Source organism: Staurois parvus, unplaced genomic scaffold (genome assembly GCF_062004578.1).
Source record: "Staurois parvus isolate SC_StPar_1 unplaced genomic scaffold, SC_StPar_1.0 ptg001316l, whole genome shotgun sequence".
Taxonomy (NCBI): domain Eukaryota; kingdom Metazoa; phylum Chordata; class Amphibia; order Anura; family Ranidae; genus Staurois; species Staurois parvus.
In genome coordinates this window covers 3,909,137-3,936,329 of record NW_028319112.1, presented here as the reverse complement: position 1 = coordinate 3,936,329, position 27,193 = coordinate 3,909,137, and the positions used below count along the sequence as shown (strand labels likewise).

General features: G+C 42.7%; 1 protein-coding gene across 3 annotated transcripts in view; it reads left to right on the top strand.

The window, feature by feature from the left end:
• The window catches only part of TMEM260 (transmembrane protein 260), a 153,489-nt gene that overhangs the window by 123,841 nt on the left and 2,455 nt on the right, over window positions 1-27,193 (top strand). For 2 of the 3 annotated variants that reach the window (XM_089661147.1, XM_089661146.1), the window contains 6 exons: window positions 5,468-5,640; window positions 7,948-8,119; window positions 11,059-11,207; window positions 15,070-15,246; window positions 19,844-19,897; window positions 20,092-20,182. In XM_089661147.1, coding sequence (XP_089517273.1) covers window positions 5,468-5,640; window positions 7,948-8,119; window positions 11,059-11,207; window positions 15,070-15,246; window positions 19,844-19,897; window positions 20,092-20,182 — 816 coding nt within the window. Of the gene's footprint in view, window positions 1-5,467; window positions 5,641-7,947; window positions 8,120-11,058; window positions 11,208-15,069; window positions 15,247-19,843; window positions 19,898-20,091; window positions 20,183-21,746; window positions 21,772-27,193 lie in introns of all 3 variants that reach the window. The other variant, XM_089661148.1, reaches the window with a different exon arrangement.

Sequence of the window (27,193 nt, the reverse complement as noted above, 5' to 3'; positions counted from 1 at the left end):
TTTTTAATGGCACCCCTTGCATTGGAAACCACAGTATATTTTAATTACTAGGAAACACATAGGCAGGGCTTTTTTTTAGCTGGAACTCGATGGGACAGAAGTCTGGATGTTGTGTTTACAAGTGATAGCTTGTCTCCCAATAGCTCCCACAGATCTTGTCTCCTGAGCAGCTCCCACTGAATGCTGGAGGGGAACAAGGGAGATGCAGGTGCCCAGGGTGCAGTGTGGATACCGACACCCCCACTGGATGATCTCCCTCAAGTGAGAGAGGTGGAGATTCGTACAGTGTGCGGGAAGGTACTAGAGCTGGTTGGGTGCTTCAGTTTAATACAGCAGCAAAAGTAAGACAGGTGGAAGATGGTAGAGCTTTTAAGGGGGGGAGGGAAGATGGGAGCAGTGGAGTGGGGTTGCTTGCAGAGTTCAGAGCTGAAGAGGGGTGAAAATGAAGCACACTCCTGAACTCTGCTCTCTGTATGCAGCGGACCCCTTAACTCTGCACTATGTATGTAGCGCACCCCCGAACGCTGCAATTGGTATGTAACCCCCCTAAACTCTGTTTGTAATGCACCCCTGGTATTTAACCTGTTTTCACCCGGCCAATAGCAAAATGACGGCCGAGTGTGACTCTCATCAATCCGGGTGGTTGTCATATGACGTCCTTCCGGATCGTGTCTCACACGTGCCCTCGGGGTCGCGCTGTGGCGAGATCTGTCACCGACTGTGTACCTCAGACACAGCTGATGACAGATCTGTGTACCGGCCCATTGCCAGTACCAAGTGACTGCTGTGACCAATCACAGCAGGTTACATGACAATTGTAAACAATGGATGGCTTCCTTTCATGCCATCCATTGTATACAATTGTGTCAGTAGCTGTGATTGGTCACAGTGATCACATGTACAGACTGGGCCAATCACAGCCCATCTGTGTCATGTGATTAGCTTTGGCCAATCACAGCTAATCATAACAAAAAAACCTGAATGAATGAATTTCATTCAGTTAAATGCTTGCTTATAGCAAATAAATTCTTTGCTATAAGCAATCATAATGAGTACAAAAAAAAAAAAAAAAGTACTGATCACTTCCCCAGATGGTAACATTACACTAATCTGGTCACAGTATGCTATGAAAATAAATCGTAAAAAAACTCAAAAATGCCAGACATGCAGCGGATAATACCAGGAGATCCATTGATCTGGTTGACTTGGTTAATTGGTCTTCCATTCCCACCATTTTATTAAGCTTAGATGCCCAAAAAGGCGTTTGATTGCTTCAGCTGGTCCTATATGTTTGTGGTCTTGGAGAAGTTTGGCTTCTGTGGCCCTTTTGTGGCAGCTTTAAAAGCTCTCTACTCCCATCCCTCCTCACAGGTCAGAATGGCCTCTTTTCTTTCACCTCCTTTTCAGATGTCGAATGGTACACGATAGGGATGCCCACTCCCCTACTGTTTATTCTCTGTTTGGAACCACTGGCTATTGCAATCCGGTCCCATCCCGACATAAAAGGGATAATGTCTCATGGCCATGAATACAAATTATCCCTATTTGCGGATGATATCCTCCTTACATTCTCAAATCCCCAAATCTCCCTCCCTGCAATGCATAAACTTTTATGACAGTTCGGGACTCTCTCGGGTTACAGGGTTAATACGTCTAAGACTGAAGCACTTCCACTCCATATCCCACCAGCTGTCCTCTCGTCCCTCCAAGAATCTTTTCCGTATCGATGGTGCGCCCTTTCTCTAAAATATTTGGGTACTAACCTTACTTCTTCATACAGTTCTATATCCGACGCCAACTCCCCCCCCTATTTATAGCTATTTCCCGCTCTTTGAAATTGTGGGATACCCTACCCTTATCATTTCTGGGTCGTATCAACGTCATAAAGATGACTGCATTACCCAAACTTTTGTATTTATTTGCGACTCTCCCTGTTCCTGTTCCTATGTCCAAGCTACACTCCCTCCAGAAATCCCTTCTGCATTTCATTTGGCATAATAAGCGACATGGAATCGAACGTAGTGTACTATTCTCTCTGCGTTCTAGAGGAGACCTAGGGGCACCAGATATTGTGACCTACTGTTATGCTACCCACCTCCACTTCCTTACATCGTGGTCCACTCAGTCCCCCCCCCCCCAATCTGTGGACTGAGATCGAGTCCTTACAACTGACTCCAACTCATCCATGTTCTCTCCTCTGGTCGTCCTCGACGGTGGACCCTACCCCTATCCATCGTCTGTTCCTTGGCCCTATGCAATTCTCTATGAGTATATGGCGGAAATGTAGGACTAGGTTTGCATTGACCTCAGACTGCTCCCCACTAACTAACATCCTCTTTAACCCCAACCTTCCAGATAGTTTGGCCGTGCCCCGAATGTTCCCTTGGGCTTCGGCCAAGCTCTTCCAACTGCGCCACCTAGTACATCCTGTTACTCGGAAGCTGCAACCATTCTCATATTTCCAGAAAAAAGACCTGCCTTCCCAGCATTTATATATATACCTCCACTTTTTCTGCACCATGTCCCCCACACTGACTCTTAGGAAACCTACTCCCTTTGAGTGTCTGTGCATACAAGGTCCACATCAAAAGGGCTTAATTTCTAATATATACAAACTTCTTATGAAAGCTGCTCCCCTCCTCTAACGACACACATCATTACATGCGCAAATGGTCCCAGTTTTTGCAATGTGACATTGATCTTATGCAATGGAAGAAAATTTAAGACAACACAGCTAAATCTTCTGTCTGTGTGGTTTATAAAGAAAATACATACAAAATTTTGATGCTGTGATACAAAACTCCCAAGGTTATTCATACCTTTAACCCGAATGCTTCTTCCGCTTGCTGGCGTTGTGGGAAAGACTTTGGCTCCCTCTTCCATATCTTTTGGACCTGCGGATCCATTGTCCCTTTGTGGGAAGAGGTTTTGTCTTTTTTACAATTGTTATTGCATACCTCTCTCCCTTTTGAGCCTATATATTTTTTACTGAGCCTGCCATTCCCAGGGCTTCCCAAAATGGCCAGGAAACTCACCACACATATTCTGACTGCGGCCAGAAGAAGCATTCCTATGTGTTGGCTATCTGCTACACCTCCTTCGATGTCAACTCTGTTTAAAATTATTGCTGATGTGAGACGGATGAAGTACCTAACTGCTATACATGCCTGCTCGACCACTGTGTTCGAGGCAGTTTGGCACCCATGGAACAATTTCTCCTCCTCCCACCTTTCTACAAATGTACAGTTCTGATGGCCTTCCCACTGTAGCTATATGACATTATTATGTTTGTAACCATGCAGACCTCACCATCGATGTGCTCTTTCTTTCTCATGTGTTACTCTTTGTGTATATATATATCAATAAAAATTGTTAATCCAAAAAAAAATAAACTTAAAAAATATTAATTTTTTTTTTGTACTGTCACCAGTTAGTGTCCTTGATCACTGCCACACCAGTTATATGATGCCACTGTACTGCACTGGTGACAGTATGTAAAAAAAAAAATAAAAAATTTGTGAATTATGACAAAAAAATGACAACTTCAAAAAACTTGCCATGCCTCTTACTAAATACCTCGGACTGTCTAGTTTGCAAAGTACTGATTTGGGTTGTAGCAGAAAACATCTTGGCCTAAATTAACGAAGAACAATTATTTATTTGCAAAATTTTATAACAGAAACAAACAAAAACACTTTTTTTTCACAATTTTTGGTCTTTTTTCCGTTTAACTTAGCAAAAAATAAAAAACCCAGTGGTGATTAAATACCACCAAAAGAAAGCTCTAGCTGTGTGAACAAAATTATCAACACTTCATTTGGGTGCAGCGTTGCATGACTGCGCAATTGTCATTCAAAGTGCAAGAGCACAGAAAGCTGAAAATTGGCCTGGGCAGGAAGGAGGTAAAATTGCCCTGTATGGAAGTGGTTAAAGGATAAGTTCACCTTTTGGGCAAACATATTAAATGCACATTTTTTTGAAGGTAAAAAAATGTGCATTTTTTTTTTTTGTCTGACGGAGCCTGTAACGCATTGTACCAGTGATCAGTAGATCGCTGATGCCATGCAGGTGTCCTGCAGACCTGTCAGAATATCTGCTTGCCGTACGAGATGTACAAGCAAGCAGATATACTGACAGGAAGCTTCAATGAACTACCATGGCGCTCCACAGCACACAGCCACGCTGTTTTCAAATCTGACAGTGCGGGGAAACTTCTCCCCGTACTATCTGTCAGAGAGAGAGGGGGGAAGAGGGTGCAGCCGCGGCTATGGGAACATGTTACATGTTCCACTCTAAAAACATGTCCAAAGGTGAACTTTAATGCCCCTTACAACTCCCCCCCCCCCCCGTTAGTTAAATTTGACTACTACCATTATTTGATGCAATTTGGAGGGTGTTCGGGGAGGGTGTTTTGGGGATTCATGGTTGAGTTCCTGCACCTATTTTCTGAGAAAGAAAAAGTTCTGTGCACAGGACTATATGGTTTTCCTGCAGCTGTGGTTTTAGAAAAGGTTCAGGGATCTTTTCCTGCGTTCCCCACAGGTACAACAGCCCATTCAAATGAATCGGCTCCTTTGCCACTTAGAGACGTGCACAATGGAAACATTTATTTTGTTTCAGATCTGTTTGTTAAGTTAATAATTTCGTTTTGTCATGTTTGTTATGTTAGAATGATCTGTTTTTGGAATTTGTTTTGTATATTCAGATTCATTTCGTATAATTGTTATTTTCAAATCAATTTGAATTTCAGAAGATGGCTATGCTTGTTCTGTTTTATTCTATTCTAATCTATTTTATTTTTCTATGCTATTATTTTCTATTCTATTTTATTTTTTATTTTATTCTTGTTTTATTTTATTCTATTCTGTTCTATTCTATTTTTATTTTTTAATTTATTCTATTCTGTTTTATTCTATTTTTTTATATACTAATCTGTTCTATTCTTTTAGGTTCTATTCTATTCTTTTCTATTCTATAAAGCAGTCTAAGGAGGAATCATCATTTTATTAGACATTTATACCGTACTGTATTTATTGCAGTATGTTTCCATTTCAAATTTAAATTCCTTTTCTAATTCATTTTCAAATTCAAACAATTTGTTTCACTATAATTTATTTTTAATTAGTTGAAAATCATTACTATTGGGATTCAGAATTTGGACACATCCAAATAATGCAAATTTCGTCCGAACTTTGATTCCTAACTAAACAAATTGCACATTCTAGTGCCCATGTAAAAGCAGTTGCAGGGAATTCGACATAATGTGAACCTAGCTTTATGGATAAGTGTGTGTTTGGCAGTCAGTGTATTATAGGGAACTCAGAACTCTGGGAAACTGACAGGATTTGCTGACTTTAGTACAGCTCCAGTGCTTACTGAACAGCTAAGTAGTTCACTCATTTAATCTTCTTGTTCCATGTGCAAAGCATAGTAGCCCAGAGAAGCCAATTCTTATTGTTTTCTACAGGTGGAGAGATTTTGGATGCAGAGCAATATTGTGGTGTGTGTTCTAGCTGGCCTCGGCCTAGCTTCCATAACACAAAGCCTTTCTGCGAAGTTGACCAACAAGCACTGGATCTTCTGCACAGAATGGATTTTCACTGTTGTCTTAGTTGCTCGTCAGATAAGTGTTAACTATAGGTAAGCCTTTGTTATTTTTCTCTACATGTACTAGGTGTTCCTGGATCAAGTAGCACTTGTTAACTTTGGAAACTGCATTCTAGAAACAGAGATTGCCGTGTTTGTACCTTGAACATACTGCTGAGCTCCAAAACTCTTTTAAGCACAGTAAACTTGCCAACTCAACACTGTCATTGCTGTGATTCACTTTAGAAATAAAAAAAAAACTATTAGGACTTTCCCCTTTACTGATTGGTGGGTACAGTGCAGAGGAATTTTTAGCTGTGTGACTGCACCTTCAACTGGGCACCACCAAGTTAGATTTTGAGTATTCAAGCAGCTGGTAGATGTATCCTTTTAATTTTGTATTACCTGGCTAATGTCCCTGGAAGCTGGAAATCACTGAAGTAGTCACCACTAGTCCAGTGATCTCCACTAGCCTCCGAAACCCAGGCTGAGTGGTTGGCCTGCTGAATTCTGAACACAAGAGGTTGGCCAGTCAGGGCGGGCACCATTCAGAGAATGTTCAGAGAATTATCTGAATGAATGCAAACCATATTCTGATTTTTCAAGGTGGAGAGCATGAAATCACCTTCCCCTCCTCAGCTTCTCCACCTTGACCAGTCAGAGAATGCTTTACATTCATTCAGAATGCAAAGCATTCTTTGAATGGCACCCATGCTGAGCAGCCTACCTCCAGTGTTCAGAATGCAGCAGGCTAGCCAATCAGCACAGGACCTGGAAGAAAGTGGGATCACTGGAGTTAGCGGTGTCTACTTCAGTGATTTACAGCTTTTAGGGGCATCATCCAGCTATGGTGTATAAAGTTACATTGGTCTAAGCTGGACCAATGTAACTAGGTAAAAACATATACAAAGTTTGAATTCTATAAAGGCTAAATCCTCCTTTTGCAAAAATAAATAAATTAACAAATGCTCCAATATTTGCATCAAAAAGACATACATTTTTAAATATTTTTGCAAAAGAGACTGCAAAGCAACACACCCTCTGTCAGTGAATCACTGGTACAGTTCATAGGCTCTTGCAAACTTTTCCTCCAGCTCCCCAGCTTCTTCTCTGTTCACAGACTTTCAATTACTGAGCTGAAGGAAGTGTCAGTGGATTACCAGGGTGGTGATCAATGCACTCGTGTTCCTTTGAGGACTACAAGTTCATCTACTGCCGTGCATCCATGATACATGTTGGGCTGTAAATATGGGTGTAACATGGTATAAAAGGTGGAGTTAGCCTCTAAACTTCATATATTTCTACTGGAGGGGGACCTAAGCCGGCCATACACAGGTCGAAGTCCAAAAGAATTTTCTTTTGAAATTTTTTTCTAAAAAGTTTCGTTCGAATTTCGCACCATTAGTGGGTTACAGAAATGGCCAATGTTTGGGTGGCCATTGAATTTGAGTGATTGGGCATGTTGGAAATATTTTCAAAAATGAAAAAATTTCAAATCAATGATGGGAAAATCGTGCGAGAAGTATAAACAAAAAGGAAATAAGCAGGAGCTGTGACCTGGAAAGAAAAGAAAATTCCTGACCACGAAAATTCTTAGCAACACGAGGTGAAATTGAAGGCTTGGTTGGTTGAATTTCGAAATCAATGGTGGCACCATCAAATTAAAAAACGCACAAAATTTCAGATTTTCTAAAGAAAAATTAGTTCGGAATTCGACCCATGTATGGCTTGCATTAAGCTAGACATACACAATTAAAATTTTGATCAAATTTTTAATGATCAATTAAGACAATATGACAATTGTGTTTAAGCATAGTGATGAGAAAAGGCGAAGGATAGGGAAAAACATTCTACTTTCTTATCAGGAAGAATGAAATTCTAACTGTGAATGTGAATTCCTTTCTTGAAAAATCGTACTTATTGTAATGTGTATGTGCTTAGTAAAGTTTGATCTTGAAGTAAAACTTTCTTACAAAAATAGTTTTGTTTTATATATGGTATACTGTATATTATATGTGGTAGGGTCACAGGCCTGAACATTACATTACTTCTGTGTAAACATTAAAATTCAAGCCATTGGCATAGCAATTGAACAATAATTAAGGGCTTTCTGACTAAATTTGTTGAGTCACTCATGATACTATTACATGCTATGATGAATGATTTATTCAGATTTTCGATGAAATCGTTGAAATGGAATTCTAGTTGTGTATGGTTATCCTTAGTGTGACTCTTGTAATGAGTATGGAAATGTGCTAAGCAGACATTGCTAACCATGATGACAAGTTCACTTTATAGTTTAGAGAACAAACCACGTACATTCATACATGATATTGTTCTTTTATATCTGTTCTATTTTAGCCTTTGTGACCAAAGCAGCAATTATGTGGTAGACACGTTTGGAAGGAACATTTTGTCTTCATTCCCATTAAATGCCATCATTTTGCTGAGAGGCGATTTGCCAGGAAACTTGTTCCGTTATCTTCATTACTGTGAAGGACTTCGTCCTGACCTATCCTTAGTGGATCAAGAGGTGAGAGGAGATAATTGTCCTTCCTAGCACTTCCACTGAAATTCTAAAGGGCTCTTTTTTTCAAAGTGCCCTTCTTTTCTCTTATATCAATGCTGTCTTAGCTTTTCATGGAAGAGACTCTTCTAAGAACCTGTGCAAGAGTCAGATCACATTAAACCAGTCATGTCTTAAGGGTTTCCAAAAAATCCTTGTGTGACTGCTCCTAAATAATCATTGTGCCACCTCTGCTTTTGCCAGACAAGAAGAACGGAAGTGTTCATTGTATTATAGAGAATGGGCTAATGTGGGAATTGACTGGCTGCTGCTTCAATTGCTACAAAGCTATACTATACTATATTGAACTTGTTTCACATAAAGTAGCCTTTAATAGTATTTATGGGTGAATGGGTACAAAGCTTCTAGAGCATTATTGCAGTATTGGTGAGGAGATGGGCAGTATTTTACTTTTTCAGTTTTGATTTTACATCCACTTATGGTATCGAATAAAACGGAGAATTCTACTATTAAAGCCCACTTTTGTGCTCCTTGTATGCATATTCCCTCTTTCTCCTCTCTCTCTCCTCCCCCCCTCTCTCTCTCTCCTCTCCCCCCTCCCCCTCTCCCTCCTCCCCCTCTCTCTCTACCTCCCTCCCTCTCTCCCTCCCTCTCGCTATCTCCCCCCTCTCTCTCACCCCCCCCTCTCTCTCCTCTCTTTTTCTCCTTTCTCCCCCCCTCTCTCTCCCCCTCTCCCCCCTCCCTCCCCCCCCCGTCTCCCCCCTCTCTCCCTCTCCTCTCTTTCTCTCCTCTCCCTTCTCTCCCCTCTCTTTCTCTCTTCTCCCCTCTCTCCCCTCTCTTTCTCTCCTCTCCCCTCTCTCTCCCCTCTCTCTCCTCTCCCCTCTCCTATCTCCCCCCCTCTCTCTCCCCTCTCCCCCCTCTCTCCCCCCTCTTTCCACCCCCTCTCTGTCTCTCTCCCCCCCTCTCTCTCCTCCCTCTCTATCCTCCCCCCCTCTCTCCTCCCTCTCTCTCCTCCCCCCTCAATTCCCCCCCCTCTCTCCTTTCTCTCACCCCCCCTCAACCCCCCTCTCTCTCCCCCTCTGTTTCCCCCTCTCTCCTCTCCTCTCTTTCTCTCCTCTCCCCTCTTTCTCTCCTCTCTCTCTCCCCCCCCCCTCTCTCTCCTCTCTCTACCCCCTCTCTCTCTCCCTCTCTCTCTCCCCTCTCTCTCTCTCTCTCTCCCCCCTCTCTTACCTGGTCATGAGTCCATCTTCCCCCAGAGGCGGGTGGTGCTGGATGATGGTATCTATGCTCTGGGGTGGGGCCATGATGCCTTGTACTCACAGGCTTTCCTCAGTCTTCCAGAATGTGAAATGAGGGACCTTTAACACAGAAGACAGGACAAAGATACCCTTAGCATGCAGCTTTGAGTTGAAGGTGAGTATTGCAGCCAGGATTTATTTATTTTTTTTTACTTTCAGGTGGACATGAAAAAAATAGCCAATAATTGCACATTAGGCCTCATTTAGCCTACATTGCTTGATAATGTAGGGCAATTAGCTGCATGTCAATATTAAAGAAAACGTGAATCTAACATTTCATATGCCTGATATGTGCCTGCTGTACCATGTACTTATATGACAAAGTATCCTGTGCTCTATGTATTGCTTCCTTTGTGTGAAATACCTGGTGTTCCTGCCAGTCCCTCTGCTTTCCTATTAAAAACTGATCTTACTAGGCATGAGAGCACAGTGTGGTCAGTTTTCTGGCTGTGCTGAGAATTCAGCCTGCTCTCCTCCAATGATTAGACTTCTACTGACACTCCCCCTCTGCACAGCCTTCACTGGGAAGATCAGTGTACTGCTGTTTCTCCTCTCTGAGCTCCTTATGCAGCTGAGAACAGAGAGTATGTGATCACTTTTAAAAAGGGTAATCAGGGTGTTTATAATGTTTTTATATCTATACACAAATGTTTTACCATTCATTTCTATTTTAACTGAATGGGTTGTTTTTCAAGATGAGGCTTCACATATTCTTTAAGTTGTTGTTTCAGTAACTTTACAAACCTGCATGAATACATTCCTGACCAAAATATACAGCAACAGTATAATTTTTGAAATAAAGCTCTACTTTTTACAATTAAAAGCAGAGCTTGAGCTTAGTCTGGTGCCTTTTTCTAGGTTGAGATGGAGGTATAAGTCTGCAGGGAGAGAGAAACGTTTCCTGAGTCTTTTTACTAGTCACAAGGTAAGAGACTACAGCAGAGGCTGATCTGAGCCATACATTTGTGAAATCAGCCAAGAACAGTACAAGTATCAGGATTTACATGATTGTCTTTCCCTGAACCATAATCACTGCGCTGTCTGTGCTTTCTTGGGTTGCAAAAAAGGATACCTTACTGCCAGATAATGTCAATAAATGAGCCATTTCATTTTTTCTAATATATGTATTGGCCATTTACATGTAAGAAATGTAACCTTAAAGCGGAACTAGACTCTCCTATTCAGGGGCGGACTGACCATTCGGAATCTCGGGCACTGCCCGAGGGCTCGGGGTCAGTAAGGGGCCCCATGAGATGCCCCTGGTACCTTTCATAGGCTTTTTTGGGTGTGGTTTGAGTGTGGGCGAGCACACAGGGGCCCCATGATCCCCTATTGCCCGGGGGCCCCATGAGCTGTCAATCCGCCCCTGCTCCTATTCCTAACAGCCAAGGAAGCTGCCATCTTAGCCTCTGTCTGAACTGCAGCTGCTATGGCGCTGTATATATGATCAGTTATGAGACCAGTCATTAGGTGGCTTGACATTTCAGTTTGAGCACAAGAACTTGTGACAGTTATCATTTACAGCATGCCTTGAAGCTAATGGTTTTGGGAAATGGTTAAATCCATGGGTTTGGTTCCGCTTTGAGCAAAGCTAAAGTTTACTGTTTTTATGTCGGGTATGCTAATTTTTCCATTGCTTTATTATAGATGATGACGTATGATTGGTATGTACCAAAGACTGCAAAACACTTACCAAATGTTCATTTTCCTGGTAATCGATGGAACCCAGTAGAAACAAAACTTCCTGATGGAACAGTGACTTTCAGCCTCCTCCGTTTTCTCAAAGTAAATGAACAGTAAGCATTTCTGCATACTAAGCTTGTGGTTCCAAATTTTAAAATCAGACTTTTGCTTTGATGCAAACAAATCATATACATCTTATACCTAGAGTATGCTGTGGTGAATTTGTGTTAGAACTTTGTTTTTCTTCTATTTCATCATTTTCAATCTGCAAGAAAGGGTTGGGACGCTAGGGTGGGATCCAGGGGCGGACTGACAACTCATGGGGCCCCCGGGCAATAGGGGATTATGGGGCCCCTGTGTCCTCGCCCACACTCAAGCCACTCTCAAAAAAGCCTATGAAAGGTATCAGGGGCATCTCATGGGGCCCCCTACTGACCCCAGGCCATCGGGCAGCGCCCGAGTGCCTGAATGGTCAGTCCACCCCTGGTGGGATCACATCGAAGCAGTTGTCCAGTTTAAATGCGTATTGTAATGTATGCAAGCTAAACATCCCTGTATTTTAAACAAATGTTTGCTATAAAAAAATTAAGGGTTTTAAGTGAACCCACACCCTGTAAAACAACCTATTCAGTTTAAAATAGAAATGAAACGTAAACCATTTGTGTATAGATATAAAAAAAATTATAAATACCTTTTTCCCTTATTTATAATTGGTAACACACCCTCTGTTCTCAGCTGCATAAGAAGCTCAGAGAGCTGGGGGAAGAGAAACAGCAGTACACTGATCTTTCCAGTGAATGGCTGTGCAAGGGGGTGTAAGCACAAGCCTGATCATTGGAGGAGAGCACACTTTGCACAGCTAGAGAACTAGGCACACTGTGCTTTCCTGCCTAATGTGGTCAGTTTTTAATAGGAACGCAGAGGGACTAGCAGGAACACCAGAGATTTCACACAAAGGAAGCAATATAAAGAAAACAGAATACTTTTTTATACAAGTATATGGTACAGCAAGCACATATCAGGAATATGAAATGTTGGGTTTCCATATTCTTTAACCACTTGCCCTCCAGAGGATTTACCCCCCTTCAAGACCAGCCCATTTTTTTGCGATACGGCCCTGCGTTACTTTAACTGACAATTACCCGGTCATGCAATGTTGCACCCAAATGAAATTTATATACTTTATTTCCCACAAATGGAGCTTTCTTTCAGTGGTAGTCAATCACCTGTGCGGTTTTTATTTTTTGCGCTATAAACTAAAAATACCAACAATTTTAAAGTAAAACAATATTTTTTACATTTTGCTTTAAAACATATCCAGTAAAAAAAATTTAAAAATCAAATTTCGTCATAAATTTAGGCCAAAATGTATTCTGCTACATGTCTTTGCTAACAACAAAATCCCAATACATGTAAATTAATTGGTTTACTTGAAAGTTATAGCGTCTACAAATAGATAGATACTGGAATTTATTTTTTTTATACTAGTAATAGCGGCGATCAGCGACTTATAGTGGGACTGCAGCAGGCATTCTGACACTGGGGGTGAACCGACTAACTGCTACTGACATCCCCAGTGACAATAATACAGTGATCAGTGCTAATAAAAAGCACTGACACTGTACTAATGATACGGGGTTAACATTTGGGATGATCAAAAGGTTAACTGTGTGATGTGTGAGTTTACTATTTTGCCTGTGTGTGCTCTACTGTGCTCCCCTGTACTCCATTATAGTGATGACATGTATACAGTTAATGATTACTGTATATATGTCATATCACTATAATGGAGTACAGGGGAGGGGGGATATACATTACTGTATACATGTCATATCACTATAATGGAGTACAGGGGAGCTGGGATATACATACTGTATACATGTCATATCACTATAATGGAGTACAGGGGAGCTGGGATATACATTACTGTATACATGTCATATCACTATAATGGAGTACAAGGGAGCTGGGATATACATTACTGTATACATGTCATATCCCTATAACGGAGTACAGGGGAGCTGGGATATACATTACTGTATACATGTCAAATCACTACAATGGAGTACAGGGGGGCTGGGATATACATACTGTACACATGTCATATCACTATAATGGAGTACATGGGAGCTGGGATATACATACTGTATACATGTCATATCACTGTAATGGAGTACAGGGGAGCTGGGATATACATTACTGTATACATGTCATATCACTGTAATGGAGTACAGGGGAGCTGGGATATACATTACTGTATACATGTCATATCACTATAATGGAGTACAGGGGAGGGGGGATATACATACTGTATACATGTCATATCACTATAATGGAGTACAGGGGAGCTGGGATATACATACTGTATACATGTCATATCACTATAATGGAGTACAGGGGAGCTGGGATATACATACTGTATACATGTCCTATCACTATAATGGAGTACAGGGGAGCTGGGATATACATTACTGTATACATGTCATATCACTATAATGGAGTACAGGGGAGCTGGGATATACATTACTGTATACATGTCATATCACTATAATGGAGTACAGGGGAGCTGGGATATACATTACTGTATACATGTCATATCACTATAATGGAGTACAGGGGAGGGGGGATATACATTACTGTGTACATGTCATATCACTATAATGGAGTACAGGGGAGGGGGGATATACATTACTGTATACATGTCATATCACTATAATGGAGTACAGGGGAGCTGGGATATACATACTGTATACATGTCATATCACTATAATGGAGTACAGGGGAGCTGGGATATACATTACTGTATACATGTCATATCACTATAATGGAGTACAGGGGAGCTGGGATATACATTACTGTATACATGTCATATCACTATAATGGAGGACAGGGGAGCTGGGATATACATTACTGTATACATGTCATATCACTATAATGGAGTACAGGGGAGGGGGGATATACATTACTGTGTACATGTCATATCACTATAATGGAGTACAGGGGAGGGGGGATATACATTACTGTATACATGTCATATCACTATAATGGAGTACAGGGGAGCTGGGATATACATACTGTATACATGTCATATCACTATAATGGAGTACAGGGGAGGAGGATATACATTACTGTATACATGTCATATCACTATAATGGAGTACAGGGGAGGAGGATATACATTACTGTATACGTCATATCACTATAATGGAGTACAGGGGAGGGGGGATATACATTACTGTATACATGTCATATCACTATAATGGAGTACAGGGGAGCTGGGATATACATTACTGTATACAGTTTTATATTTTGGACTATTTATTCTAAAGAAAAATGTAATTTCATAAGCTTTAAGGGGGTGGGGTTGGGGGCGGGCCGGGGTGGGGTTAGGTGGGGCAACTGGTGGAGAGTAAGTTTTGTGACCGGCTAGTAGGTCTGGATTCGAAATTTTAACCCCTGGTATATGGGATTTCCCAAAAGATTTTACAGTGTATGTAAGTATGTGGGCTCATTCAACCAAAATTAATTGCAAAGGTCTGTGACAGGCTACCATTAAATAAGGCCACAGTTGGTGCTTAATTAGTTGAAATGTTCCAATGAAATTCAGGCCCAAAACAAACCAAAACATTTTAGTGCTTTGGATATAGAATGGAAGGGTTAGAACCTCTGTCAAGGTTTTATTGCCATGTCCCTTTTGGGGCAATTCTCACTTTCTAAGTGTTTTATTGCTCTCTCTGCCTTTCTGTAACCCTGACAACTGCAGCCCTCTCCCCTCCATTTTTTTATACAGGTGTCACAGGGACAGGAAGTGGATAAAAAGCTTTGAACAAACAGAAAAAAACCCAATTATTCTCTCTTTTATCCAGATTAATTTTATGAAATGTTTTGTATAATACTCTAGGCTGGTTTCACTTAGAGCCATTGTGTTTTGTATGCCATTTTTTGTCCTAACATGTTTTATTCTTTTCCCTACAGCAGGGAGACATTTGTATGTATTGGCCTGAATGAAGGTGATTCAACATGGAGGAATAGCTACTCATTGTGGCCATGGGGATCGTGTGAGAAGTTTGTCCCAAAAAACACACCTTTCAATGCAGAGGAATGGATTACAATCACCACCAACCTGTATAACTGGACAGAGGATTATGGAAAGTATGTGTGCTTGCTGTTTTGTGGTCACTAGATGTACTACTGTGGTGTTCTAACACATTTGTTTTCCTTTGTTACATTTGGAAGACAGGGTAGCCATAGACAATGAGCCAGGGAGTATGAAGAATCATTTAGCCTTGGTTCATTCTATGACTCACATATGAATTACACAGGAATGTGCAGCATATTTGTGTGCAATTCACATGCGATTTAGTGCGGTGGCTCAAAGCACACCGCATCGCACCAAAGTCGTGCATGCACCAATTTTGGAAAAGCATTGCAACCAGATTGCATGGTCATTTCATGAGATCTGGTGCAGGCAAACGCACCGTGTTTGTGACCTGCGTTTGGGGGGTCATTAAGAAAAGAATGAATGAAACTGCAAAACTAAATAGCTTCAAATCCTAAATGGCTGCATGGGTAAAACATGAAGCAAACAAGCTCTATGAACTAATATACCATAATATTATATTGGCCAAAATTAGAAATTAAATTAGAATTTACTAACACATGTCAACGTTGCAAAATTGTGCTTAGGCATTTAGATTTGTTTTACCCTTAGGCGTGAAGGGGTTAAGATTGCGCTGACACCAACTGCAGATTGCAAGGGCAGTGTGGTTTGAATGGGGTGCAGGAAACGCACATGCTTTGTTGGTTTCCCACATCTCATTCTAGTGTTAACCGAGGTAAAAGGAAGATCTCAGTCAAAATATATGCTTAGATAGTTGTAAGGGTCATTGTCTAGCTGAGAAAACTAAACTTCAGGCAAACAGATAAACACACAAATGAAATATGTTTAAGGGAGCTTTTACTCTAATGGATTTGTATTTCTGTCCATTCTGTACTGAGATTTACACAGCTCTGCCACACCACACAGCCCTGTCTGGCAGGAGATCCAACCTCTCTCTGCTGCAGTTCAGTAACACTTGTAGGACTTGTTCCTAGGACAAGCAGTAACCTCCTGAGATCATCTCTCTGACACTCTGTTCTCTCCTGCTAACAACATCCTCCTTGCAATATACTATAGCAAAACTGATTGTCATCTTGTAATTCCCCATTTATGAGCTCTATTGTGTAAATGTTAATGGTGAAAGGAGATCCGTCATTCCAGAGTATTTCTTTATTTTGGGTGAAATGTCGCAGAGTTTGATCTGCTGCCAGGTCTAACTGCTGTCCTCTAACCTGGCTGACCTCTTCGAAAATGGCTGTGAAAAATTATATGGTTGTTTGGTTTTTTTTGTACATTCTGCTGATTTAAGTTTACAAACTCTCTCCAACCCCAACATAAGAAGCCTGTATTAAATGAGTTTTACCTGCTTTATAGGGCAAGCATAGGAATAAAGCACACTGGCCTAGTGCTTTGCCAGAGGACTTTAATATAAGTAAGAGAAAATGCCAAACTACTCACAAAAATAAATAGTTACAGTTGTGGCCAAAATTATTCAACCCCCACTGAAATTGAGTGTTTTGGCCAGTTTGACATTGCTTTTGATCATTCAGTCATCTTGCTTACATTTACATTAAAGAGGCACTTGTAGGTCAGACAAATATAACATAACAGTTATAATGAAATAACCACAAATGTCTTTTCTGTGCTCACAGCATTATCAGTTTTATTCAACCCCCAAGTGACATTCAATCTTAGTACTTAGTACAGCATCCTTTTACAGTTATAACAGCTTTTAAACGTGAAGCATAGCTTGACACAAGTGTCTTGCAGCGATCTACGGGTATCTTCGCCCATTCTTCATGGGCAAAGGCCTCCAGTTCAGTCACATTCTTAGGCTTGCGCACTGCAACTGCTTTCTTTAAGTCCCACCAGAGGTTCTCAATCGGATTTAAGTCTGGTGACTGCGATGGCCACTCCAAAATGTTCCAGCCTTTCCTCTGCAACCATGCTCTAGTGGACTTGGAGGTATGCTTGGGATCATTGTCCTGTTGAAAGGTCCAACGTCTCCCAAGCCTCAGGTGTGTGACGGACTGCATCACGTTTCCATCCAATATCTCCTGGTACTGAAGAGAATTCATGGTACCTTGCACACGCTGAAGCTTCCCTGTACCTGCAGAAGCAAAACAGCCCCAAAGCATGATTGACCCTCCACCATGCTTCACAGTAGGCAAGGTGTTCTTTTCATCATAGGCCTTGTTCTTCCTCCTCCAAACATAGCGTTGATCCATGGGCCCAAACAGTTCTAATTTTGTTTCATCAGTCCACAGAACACTATCCCACAACTTTTGTGGTTTGTCCACATGGCTTTTGGCATACTGCAGTCGACTCTTCTTATTCTTTGGAGACAGCAAGGGGGTACGCCTGGGAGTTCTGGCACGGAGGCCTTCATTACGCAGTGTGCGTCTTATTGTCTGGGCTGAAACTTCTGTACCCACATCTGACAAATCTTTTCTCAGTTCCTCAGCAGTCACACGGGGACTTCTCTCCACTCTACGCTTCAGGTAGCGCACAGCAGTCGAAGTCAGCATCTTCTTTCTGCCACGACCAGGTAGCGTTTCAACAGTGCCCTTTGCCTTGAATTTGCGAATGATGCTTCCTAAGGTGTCTCTTGGTATGTTTAACATCTTTGCAATCTTCTTATAGCCATTGCCCTTCCTGTGAAGAGAAATCACCTCTTCTCTTGTCTTCCTGGACCATTCTCTTGCCTTCACCATGTTTGTAACCACACCAGTAAATGTCTAGAAGGAGCTGAGTATCACAGTCATTTTAAAGCTGCCTAATTGGTGCTTATTATGCTTGATTGCTGCTCGGTGACATCCACAGGTGTTTTCAATACCTGATGGAAAGCACCTGTATGAACCTCTGTTCTTCAGAGTGGTAGTCTTTAAGGGGTTGAATAATTGTGGCAATGAAGAAACCACATAAGAACCATTTACTACTGTATTACATAAACAATTGATGTCATTTTAGTTGCATTTGGGTAGTTACAACGTCCTTGTAGGATTTGATTCTGAATACAATTCCAAATGTACACTATAGTCCCTAAACCCCTTTACAGCATTGGGGGTTGAATAATTTTGGCCACAACTGTAAGTGCATATAATAGTCCAACAAGACACCAGAAGCACTTCCATCCACCAGGGTGCAGCTTACACGTTTTGAGGGCAATGCCCCCTTCCTCGGGGCTCTGAGGAAGGGGGCATTAACCTCGAAACTCGTAAGTTGTACCCTGGTGGATGGACTAGGCTGGTGTGCTTTCTTCCTATCTTTGTCCTGTAGTATCGGTTTTCCCCCTAATTGAAGAAAGCAGCAAGGCCTATCGTGTGTCGGATGTTGGGATTGCTAATGGTGGTATTTTACACTAATTGCTTGGCAAGTCTGAAATGAGCCTGCCCTGACCTGTGTGGACTAATTATTTTGGAGGGCCCTTTTCCTAAAGCGTGGAATTTATTTAATTTATATATCTAGCTGCTTTAGGCTCCATGTACACTAGCATTTTTTTTTTTTAATCTAGAGAAACCGCTGAATAAAAAACGCTGATAGCAGCGTTTTTTAGCAGCATTTTCGTAACGTCTAGGACAGGGCTTAAAATTTCAAGTCCTGAGCTACTAGCCAGGCCTTAAGAATTACTCGCCACCAACAAACACACACAAACAGAGACACCTGTACACACACAGACATGTACATATACACAAACACACACAGAAATATGTACATACACGCACAGACACATGTACACAAACACACACATACAGACACATGTATACACACACATGCACGTACAGACACGCATACACACAAATACATGTACATACACAGAAATACACATGCACAGACACATGTACATACACACACAGACACATGTACATACACACACAGACACATGTACATACATACACACAAACACACACACACATGTACATACACACACAGACACATGTACACAGACACACATACATGTACATACACGCAGACACATGTACAGATACACACATGTACATACACACAGAAACATGTACAATTGTACATGCATACACAGACACACACAAACACACACACATGTATATGTACACACACCCCACCCCTCATAAAAAGTTGCAGTACCTCGTTGTTCACTCACAGAGCCGGGTACTGCACTCTAGGGGGAGGCAGAGAGCACAGCACACACTCCTTCCTTTGCTTTCATTGAGCTCAGCTATTGAGCAGTCTGATGGCTCCCAGTGCCAATGACAGATCCGGCCTAAGCTCCGAGCCTGCTCAGCGAGACGACCCTGGGGGATACACTCGCCCCCACCATAATTTCCACTCGCCATTGGCGAGCAGGCGAGTGGAAATTGCAAGCCCTGGTCTAGGAGCATGAAGAAAAAAGCTGTTTTAGGAGCGTTTAGTGTTCTTTTCTGCTGAAAAAGCGCTCCAAAAGACTCTACAAAAACAATTTTTTTTTCTGCTCCTGGACGCTGAAGCTCAAAGAATGCCAATAGCCTAAAGTAGTGTATATGAACACATAGGGTAACACTGTTTCACTTCTAGGAGCAGACAAAAAATGCTCATAACAGCTTCTAGGAGCTTAAAAAATGCTAGTGTGCATAGAGCCTTATAGTTATTAATTTGGTGTTACATTTTATAGATAACATATTTCTATCCTATAAGGTTTGAACAGTCGTCCTGGGAAGCAGTGGCCAATGGCGAGATGTGGGAAGCAAGGTATAGTTTTTTTTTAAATTGGTAAATGAATGAGCTTGTAAAGCCCATGTTTTTTTAATGAAGTATAATAGGGCAGTCTGACTGTTTTTGCAGCAATGTGTGCAAATGTTGCTCATGTAGCAATTGTCATCCTTCTATTGTACAGCGGAGGCTATATGGGAATTTGTAATTTTTGCATTTTGTCATCTTTCCAGAGTTAAAACTGCCTTCTTTATCTTTGATCTGGCTGAGTCTGCTCACTTATCTGCAGCAGTCAAGAATCAACTTTACTTCTATTCCTACAAGGTAACATCCATTCATCATAGAATTCCATTACATTTTCTTGTAACTGATTATGTTGACAGTGCCTGTCAGTCATTGTTTGTTGTTTTTGAATTTTGCATGTTTTTTGCATTTAATAGCCATGCTCAGAAATGGATTCCTTATTAGCATATCAAATGCAAGAATTTTCATTCGGGGTAGTTGGATTACATCAGTGGTTCTCAACCTTCCTAATGCCGCCACCCCCAACCATAAAATTATTTTCGTTGCTACTTCATAAATGCAGCAGCTTTTCTCATTCCCGCAATACAAGGCATCACACCTCCCCCATCCTCACCACACAGAGCAGCCAGCTCTCTTCACACATGGCCCACTCCCACCTCCACACCGCCGCCATCTTGGATCCGCTTTCCCCCCTCCTCCACCCAGTCCCCAGCTAGCCGGCTATCTTACAGAGGCCACGCCCAATCTTCATTTCTTCACTGGCGCTTCCCATTGACACGTCACCTCGTCTGGTTGGTCAAGTTCTAGTTTAATCCAGATAAGCCCCACCCCGCATTTAGAGCTGGGGATGATGTCGCCGCTCAGCGATGATTGGGGGAGCAGTGCAGACAATGGGCGGGGCGGATATTGTTGGAGATGATAGGCTGGGGCAGAGGGGTCAGGTGTCATCACTGCTGACTGTTCTCTTACTCGTATGTGGGCGTATCTGCATGTGGGCGGACCCACCTGGAGACGGATAGAGGAGCGGTGTCTCGGTTCCTAAGACCATCAGAAATATGTGTTTTCCAATGGTCTTAGGCAACCCCTGTGAAAGGATCGTTCGACCCCCAAAGGGCTCGTGACCCCCAGGTTGAGAACCGCTGGATTACATTATTTAAACGTGTGTATTCTGTGTGAGGTTACCTTTTAATCTAGGGAAAAAAGAGCTGGGCAGAAACCAGCCAAATTAGGAGATGAACCCAGCATAACTGGTTCACAGTAATCATGACATGCCTAAATGACATAAGATTGGGGCATTTTTTCAGTGGGAACATGGGGGGATGCAGTTCCAGCACCTCCAGCACTGAATGTATGTAATGGTAAGGGGTGTGCTGAAAGGTCTGTTCTGCTGGCTGCTGGGGGATCTATTGTCACTGGAGGGGATCTGTTTTTGTGTGGCAGTCTATTGTTGCTGTAGGTCCGTTGTTGCTGGAAAGGATTTACTGTTGAGGAAGAGTATATTGTTGCTGGCTGCTTGAAAGTCTATTGATGTTGGCTGCTGGGGGTCTATTGTTGTTGGGGTAGTATTTTGTTGTGGGGGTCCATTATTGCTGGGAGGGTTATTGCCTTTACTGTTATCATTAACAAATTCCATAGAAGCTCTGTATTCTCTATAGGGAGCAGTGCTGGGAGGTAGCTAAGGGGTGGAACACAGGGACTGTGCTTGCAAGTGGGTAGGGGGGCAGAGACAAGAAGTGGCTCAGAAGAGGGGAGTTCCTGGACCTATTCTCTGAGAAAAAAAAAGCTCTGCATAAGATAATTGTAATTTTTATATTTTCTATGATATCCTGGTGTATTAATGATACCTTGGCCTGTATCTTCCAAGTCCGGAGACCTGTCTCTCCAGGAAGGTAACTATAGATGTTGGCTATTTGTTGTAGCACTTTGTTTCAGCTATGAGCGCGATAGACAGGTTCACACCTATGCAGTTTGCATTTGATGCTTTTCTGCAGTGCTTTTTGCGGTGTGTTTTGCGTTTTTGCCGCATGTTTGATGCATTTTGCAGGGTTTTTTTTCTAACTTGCTGGGCAGAATAAAATGCATCAAAAATGTACTACATGCTTTGCTTCAGCATCTCCATTGAAGTTCTATGGAAACAAAAACGCAATGTTTTGCATTTAAAAAAGTCTCTGCCCCTTTCCAAAAAAACGCACCGGGTGAAAACACGGAGATGTGTAATGTTAATGCAAAACGCAGCGGAAAACGTATAGGTGTGAACCTAGACTTATTATTAACTGTTTCCCGACCACCCTATAGCAGAAGTACTGCTACAGGACGGCACGGGTGCGCAAAATCACGTACTTATATGTGATTTTGCATTTCCGGATAGGGGACGTGCGGGAGCCGTGCGCGCACCCTACCCACTCCGCCATTCGCGGTTGCGGCTGTCAATCGCTGGGTCCCGGCCGGTGATTATTCAACAGCACCCAGTGATTTCCGAGGATCTTTGATGTGGAGGAGAACTGTTTAATTGACTAACAGTTCTCCTCTATGTCAGCTCGGGAATACTGCTTTGGATGGCTGTATTCCCAGTATATATACTGCCATTTTTAAACACTATAACTTCTACATTAAGCAATGAATTTACACGTATTTGAATTTTTTTTTAGCAAAGACATTTAGCAGAATACATTTTTGTGTAAATTTATGACGAAATTAGATTTTTTACGTTTTTTTACTGGACATGTTTAATAGCAATAAGTAAAAAAAAAAATTTTCCTCTAAATTGTCAGTCTTTTTTTTATTTAGCGCAAAAAATAAAAACCACACAGGTGATAAAATACCACTGAAAAAAAGCTCAATTTGCAGGGAAAAAAGGACGTAAAATTTCATTTGGGTGCAGTGTTGCATGACCACGCAATTGTCAGTTAAAGTAACGCAATGCCGTAACGCAAAAAATGGCCTGATCAGGAAGAGGGGTAAATCCTCAAGAGGGCAAGTGGTTAAAGAGCAGAGAGTCTATGAAGTCCATGATCCCTACCTCAAACCTTTCCTGAAAGTGAAGGTAGCTATAAATGTACTAGCAGCTAGTTCAGAGGATGCCAGTTACATCAGTGGGCTGCGACATAGACCTGCCATTATTGCACTCCCCCAAAGAGGCTTTAAAAAAACTTTATATAGGCTCAGTGCACTAAGTGTACAAGATTTCTACGTAAAAACCCAAACATTGTTTCACATTCTTTTTCTGTGAAGTTTTGGTTTTTAACAGACTTTGTTTAAATTTGCCTTAAAATGCCTTTTTTCGGAGTGAAAATATTCTTGCTGATCTCCCATTCAGGGCTTTATGTTGACACATATGGAAGACAGCAACACCCCTCATCATTGCTATCCTTCCACAGACCTGTGTTTCAGAGGGTGAGAGGGAGTGTGGTTGTCATACTACAGGGTGCACTAGGCGGTACCTATTGGTACCCATTGGGCTGTCTATTAATGGGACATTTGGTTCAACTGCAAAGTACAGGCAAGGCTATGGGAGTGAAGGTTGTTGGTACATTTTCTGGTTGATTGAATATTTCTAGGACCTAAAGAAGAACTCTCACCAGAAGTTTAAAATGCTTGTTAAATCCACCAGGGTTGTGAGGCCCATTGCACTTGGCCCCGTTCAAATCCATGAAGGGCTTGCCAAGTGAAAGGAGATTTTTAGGAGTGTTGGCTTTACCTCAACCAAAGGCTGAGGCCTAAATTATGGGAGTTCCCATGGGGGAGATACAGGTGCACTCTGTCATGCCCCCTCTCCTATGTGGCTGTCAGTTTCAGCTATGATTGGATCCCATCTCCTTCATCCAATGTGGTCAGATAGCAATGAGCAGGGGGAGGGAAATGATGTCTAACCTTGCTTCTCAGCACACACACCACGGATTTCAATAGAACCAAGGCAATGTGCACTGGATCCCCTGTAGATTTACCAAACATCTAATGAGACTACTTTAACCACTTGCCCTCCTGAGGCTTTACCCCCCTTCCTGACCAGGCCATTTTTTGCAATATGGCGATCCGTTATTGTAACTGACAATTGCGCGGTCATGGAATGCTGCACCCAAATGAAGTTTATGTCCTTTTTCCCCTACAAATAGAGCTTTCTTTTGGTGGTATTTGATTGCCTGTGAGTTTTTTATTTTTTGTGCTATAAACAAAAAAAGATTGATCGTTTTGAGGAAAAAACAATATTTTTGACATATTGCAATCAACCAGTTCCCAACTGCGTTATAGCTGAAGGACGGCTATGGTGCGGTTGTATAATTCTGGAATGACGTCCATTGACGTCATTCAAGAACATGCCCCCAGCGGCACGCACCTGGGGCCACTGGTAATCGCTGTGTCCTATGGATATGGTAAACAGCCAATCACGGCAGTTTTTTACCACGTGATTAGCTGTGTCCAATGACACAGCAGATCACCGGGTAAATACAGTTGCCGGTTATCGGCTGCACTTTCCTCACGCTGTGACAGCGTGAGGAAAGTACTGCTGAGAACTGGCAATTGTCAGCAAAGGGATCAGCACTGATCATCTGGGCACTGATGATCAGTGCCACCCACCTGTGCCCAGCAGTACCACTCACCTGTGCCCAAAAGTGCCACCCAGCAGTGCTGCCCAGCAGTGCCACCCACCTGTGCCCTGCAGTGCCGCCCACCTGTGCCCTGCAGTGCCACCCACCTGTGCCCAGCAGGGCCACCCACCTGTGCCCAGCAGTGCCACCCATCAGTGCTGCCCAGCAGTGCCACCTATCAGTGCAGCATCATCAGTGCCAGCTCATCAGTGCTGCCTATCAATACCGCCTATCAGTGCCTCCTATCAGTGCCTATCCGTTCCACCTCATCAGTGCTGCCTCATCAATGCACATCAGCGATGGAGAAAAATTACCGTATTTTTCGCTCCATAAGACGCACCTGACCATAAGACGCACCTAGGTTTTAGAGGCTGAAAACAGGAAAAAAATATTCTGAACTAATGGACTGCAGACATAGTACAGGAGATGACCAGAGACTGCGGACACAGTACAGGAGATGACCAGAGACTGCGGACACAGTACAGGAGATGACCAGAGACTGCAGACACAGTACAGGAGATGACCAGAGACTGCGGACATAGTACAGGAGGTGACCAGAGACTGCGGACACAGTACAGGAGATGACCAGAGACTGCGGACATAGTGCAGGATATGACCAGAGACTGCAGACATAGTGCAGGATATGACCAGAGACTGCAGACATAGTATAGGAGATGACCAGAGACTGCGGACACAGTACAGGGGATGACCAGAGACTGCGGACACAGTACAGGAGATGACCAGAGACTGCAGACACAGTACAGGGAATGACCAGAGACTGCAGACACAGTACAGGAGATGACCAGAGACTGCAGACATAGTGCAGGATATAACCAGAGACTGTGGACAGTACAGGAGATGACCCCTGACCTTTGGGGAGGGGGGGGGAGCGGGTACCTGAATTTGACAGGTACCCACTCTTACTTCCGCGTAGTTTTCCTTTTATCTTACCTGTTCCTCTATCCAGCGGCACGCTGTCTTCCCGGCTTCTGTAGTGTGGGCGCTCGGCTTGACAGCCGGGTGCCCAGTGCTCATGAGCGAGAAGCGCTGCGCTTTGTGATTGGTCCAGCGGCTTCTGGGACCTGTCATGTGTCCCAGGTGCCGTCTTACCATTCAAGCCCAGCGCCCACACTACAGAAGCCAGGAAGACAGCGCGCCACTGGATAGAGGAACAGGTAAGGTCCCGCTGCAGAGCTGAGCGGTATTCTGACACGGCGGCGGTGGAAATACCGGACTGGCCGATCCATTTTTGCTCCATAAGACGCACTGACATTTTCCCCCCTTTTTTGGGGGGGAAAAAAGTGCGTCTTATGAAGCGAAAAATACGGTACCTGTTTGCAAAATGTTATAATAGAAACAAAGAGAAACTTAAATTTTTTGCAATTTTTTTGTTTATAGCGCAAAAACTAAAGCACCCAGAGGCAAGTAAATACCACCAAAAGAAAGCTCTATTTTGTGTGAAAAATATGATAATAATTTCATATGGGTACAGTGTTCCATGACCGCGCAATTGTCATTCAAAGTGTGACAGCGCTGAAAGCTGAAAACTGGCCTGGGCAGGAAGGGGGTATAAGTGCCCGGTAAGCAAGTGGTTAAACATGCCCAGTAAAACAATTTAAAAAATCAAATTTTGTCATAAACTTAGGCCAAAACGTATTCTACATGTCTTTGCAAAAAAAAAAAATCCCAATACGTGTAAATTAATTGGTTTACGTGAAAGTTATAGCATTTACAAATGGCGGTATATATACACTGGAATTTTTTTTTTTTTACTAGTAATGCTGGCAATCAGCGACATATAGTGGGACTGTGGCAGACATTCTGACACTGGGGAGGGGGGACTGACTTGGTGTCACTGACATCCCCAGTGTCAGTGTCCTAATAAAAAGCACTGACACTGTACTAATGGCACTGGGCAGGAAGGGGTTAGCATGTGGGGTGATCAGAAGGTTAACTGTGTGCTGTGTGTTTTACTATGAGGCTGTGTGTGTGTTTCACTGTAAGCACACCCAGTGATTGACAGATGAGGCCTTGAATGGCGGCGTGGGTAGGGCCTGCGCACGCCCCCTACCCGGAACTGCAAAATCACGTATATATACATGATTTTGCGAACCCATGCCACCCTGTAGCAGTATTTCTGCTATAGGGCGGCGCGGAGGCGGTTAAAGCAATATTAAGCGCAAAACCAAAATAACTAATCTATCGCAGCTTACCAACCTTTAGATGTGATGTTTGCATTAGGTTTCCTTTTTTGACTTCCTTTCCTTGATCAGGCCAGTGGGGTGTTGCAATGTTAGTACAGAGATTCCCCCCACCCCCTCCCAAACTATTGTGTTCTGACAGGGCCGCCCACCCCGCCAGGACACACTGATCAGCGCTCACAGCCAATGGCTGCGAGCACTGATTGGATGCTGGTTTGGCAGAATGCCCATTGACAGAAGCCGGACAGGCTTCTATACACTCTGGCCAAATGTTGAACGGGTTCTGTTGAACCCACCAATATTCTGCCAGTGTATTCAAGCCTTAAGTCTGTTGTTTCCAACAGAACAAGCTCCCCAGCAAATACAGCAGTTTAGAGTGTTGAGAAAAAAACATTTAATACTGACAGGGGTGCTTACAATGGTCAGCTTTTATTTACTTACAGTTGCAAGAAAAAGTATGTGAACCCCTTGGGATTACGTGGAGTTTTGCATGAATTGGGCGTAAAATGTGCTCTGAACGTCAT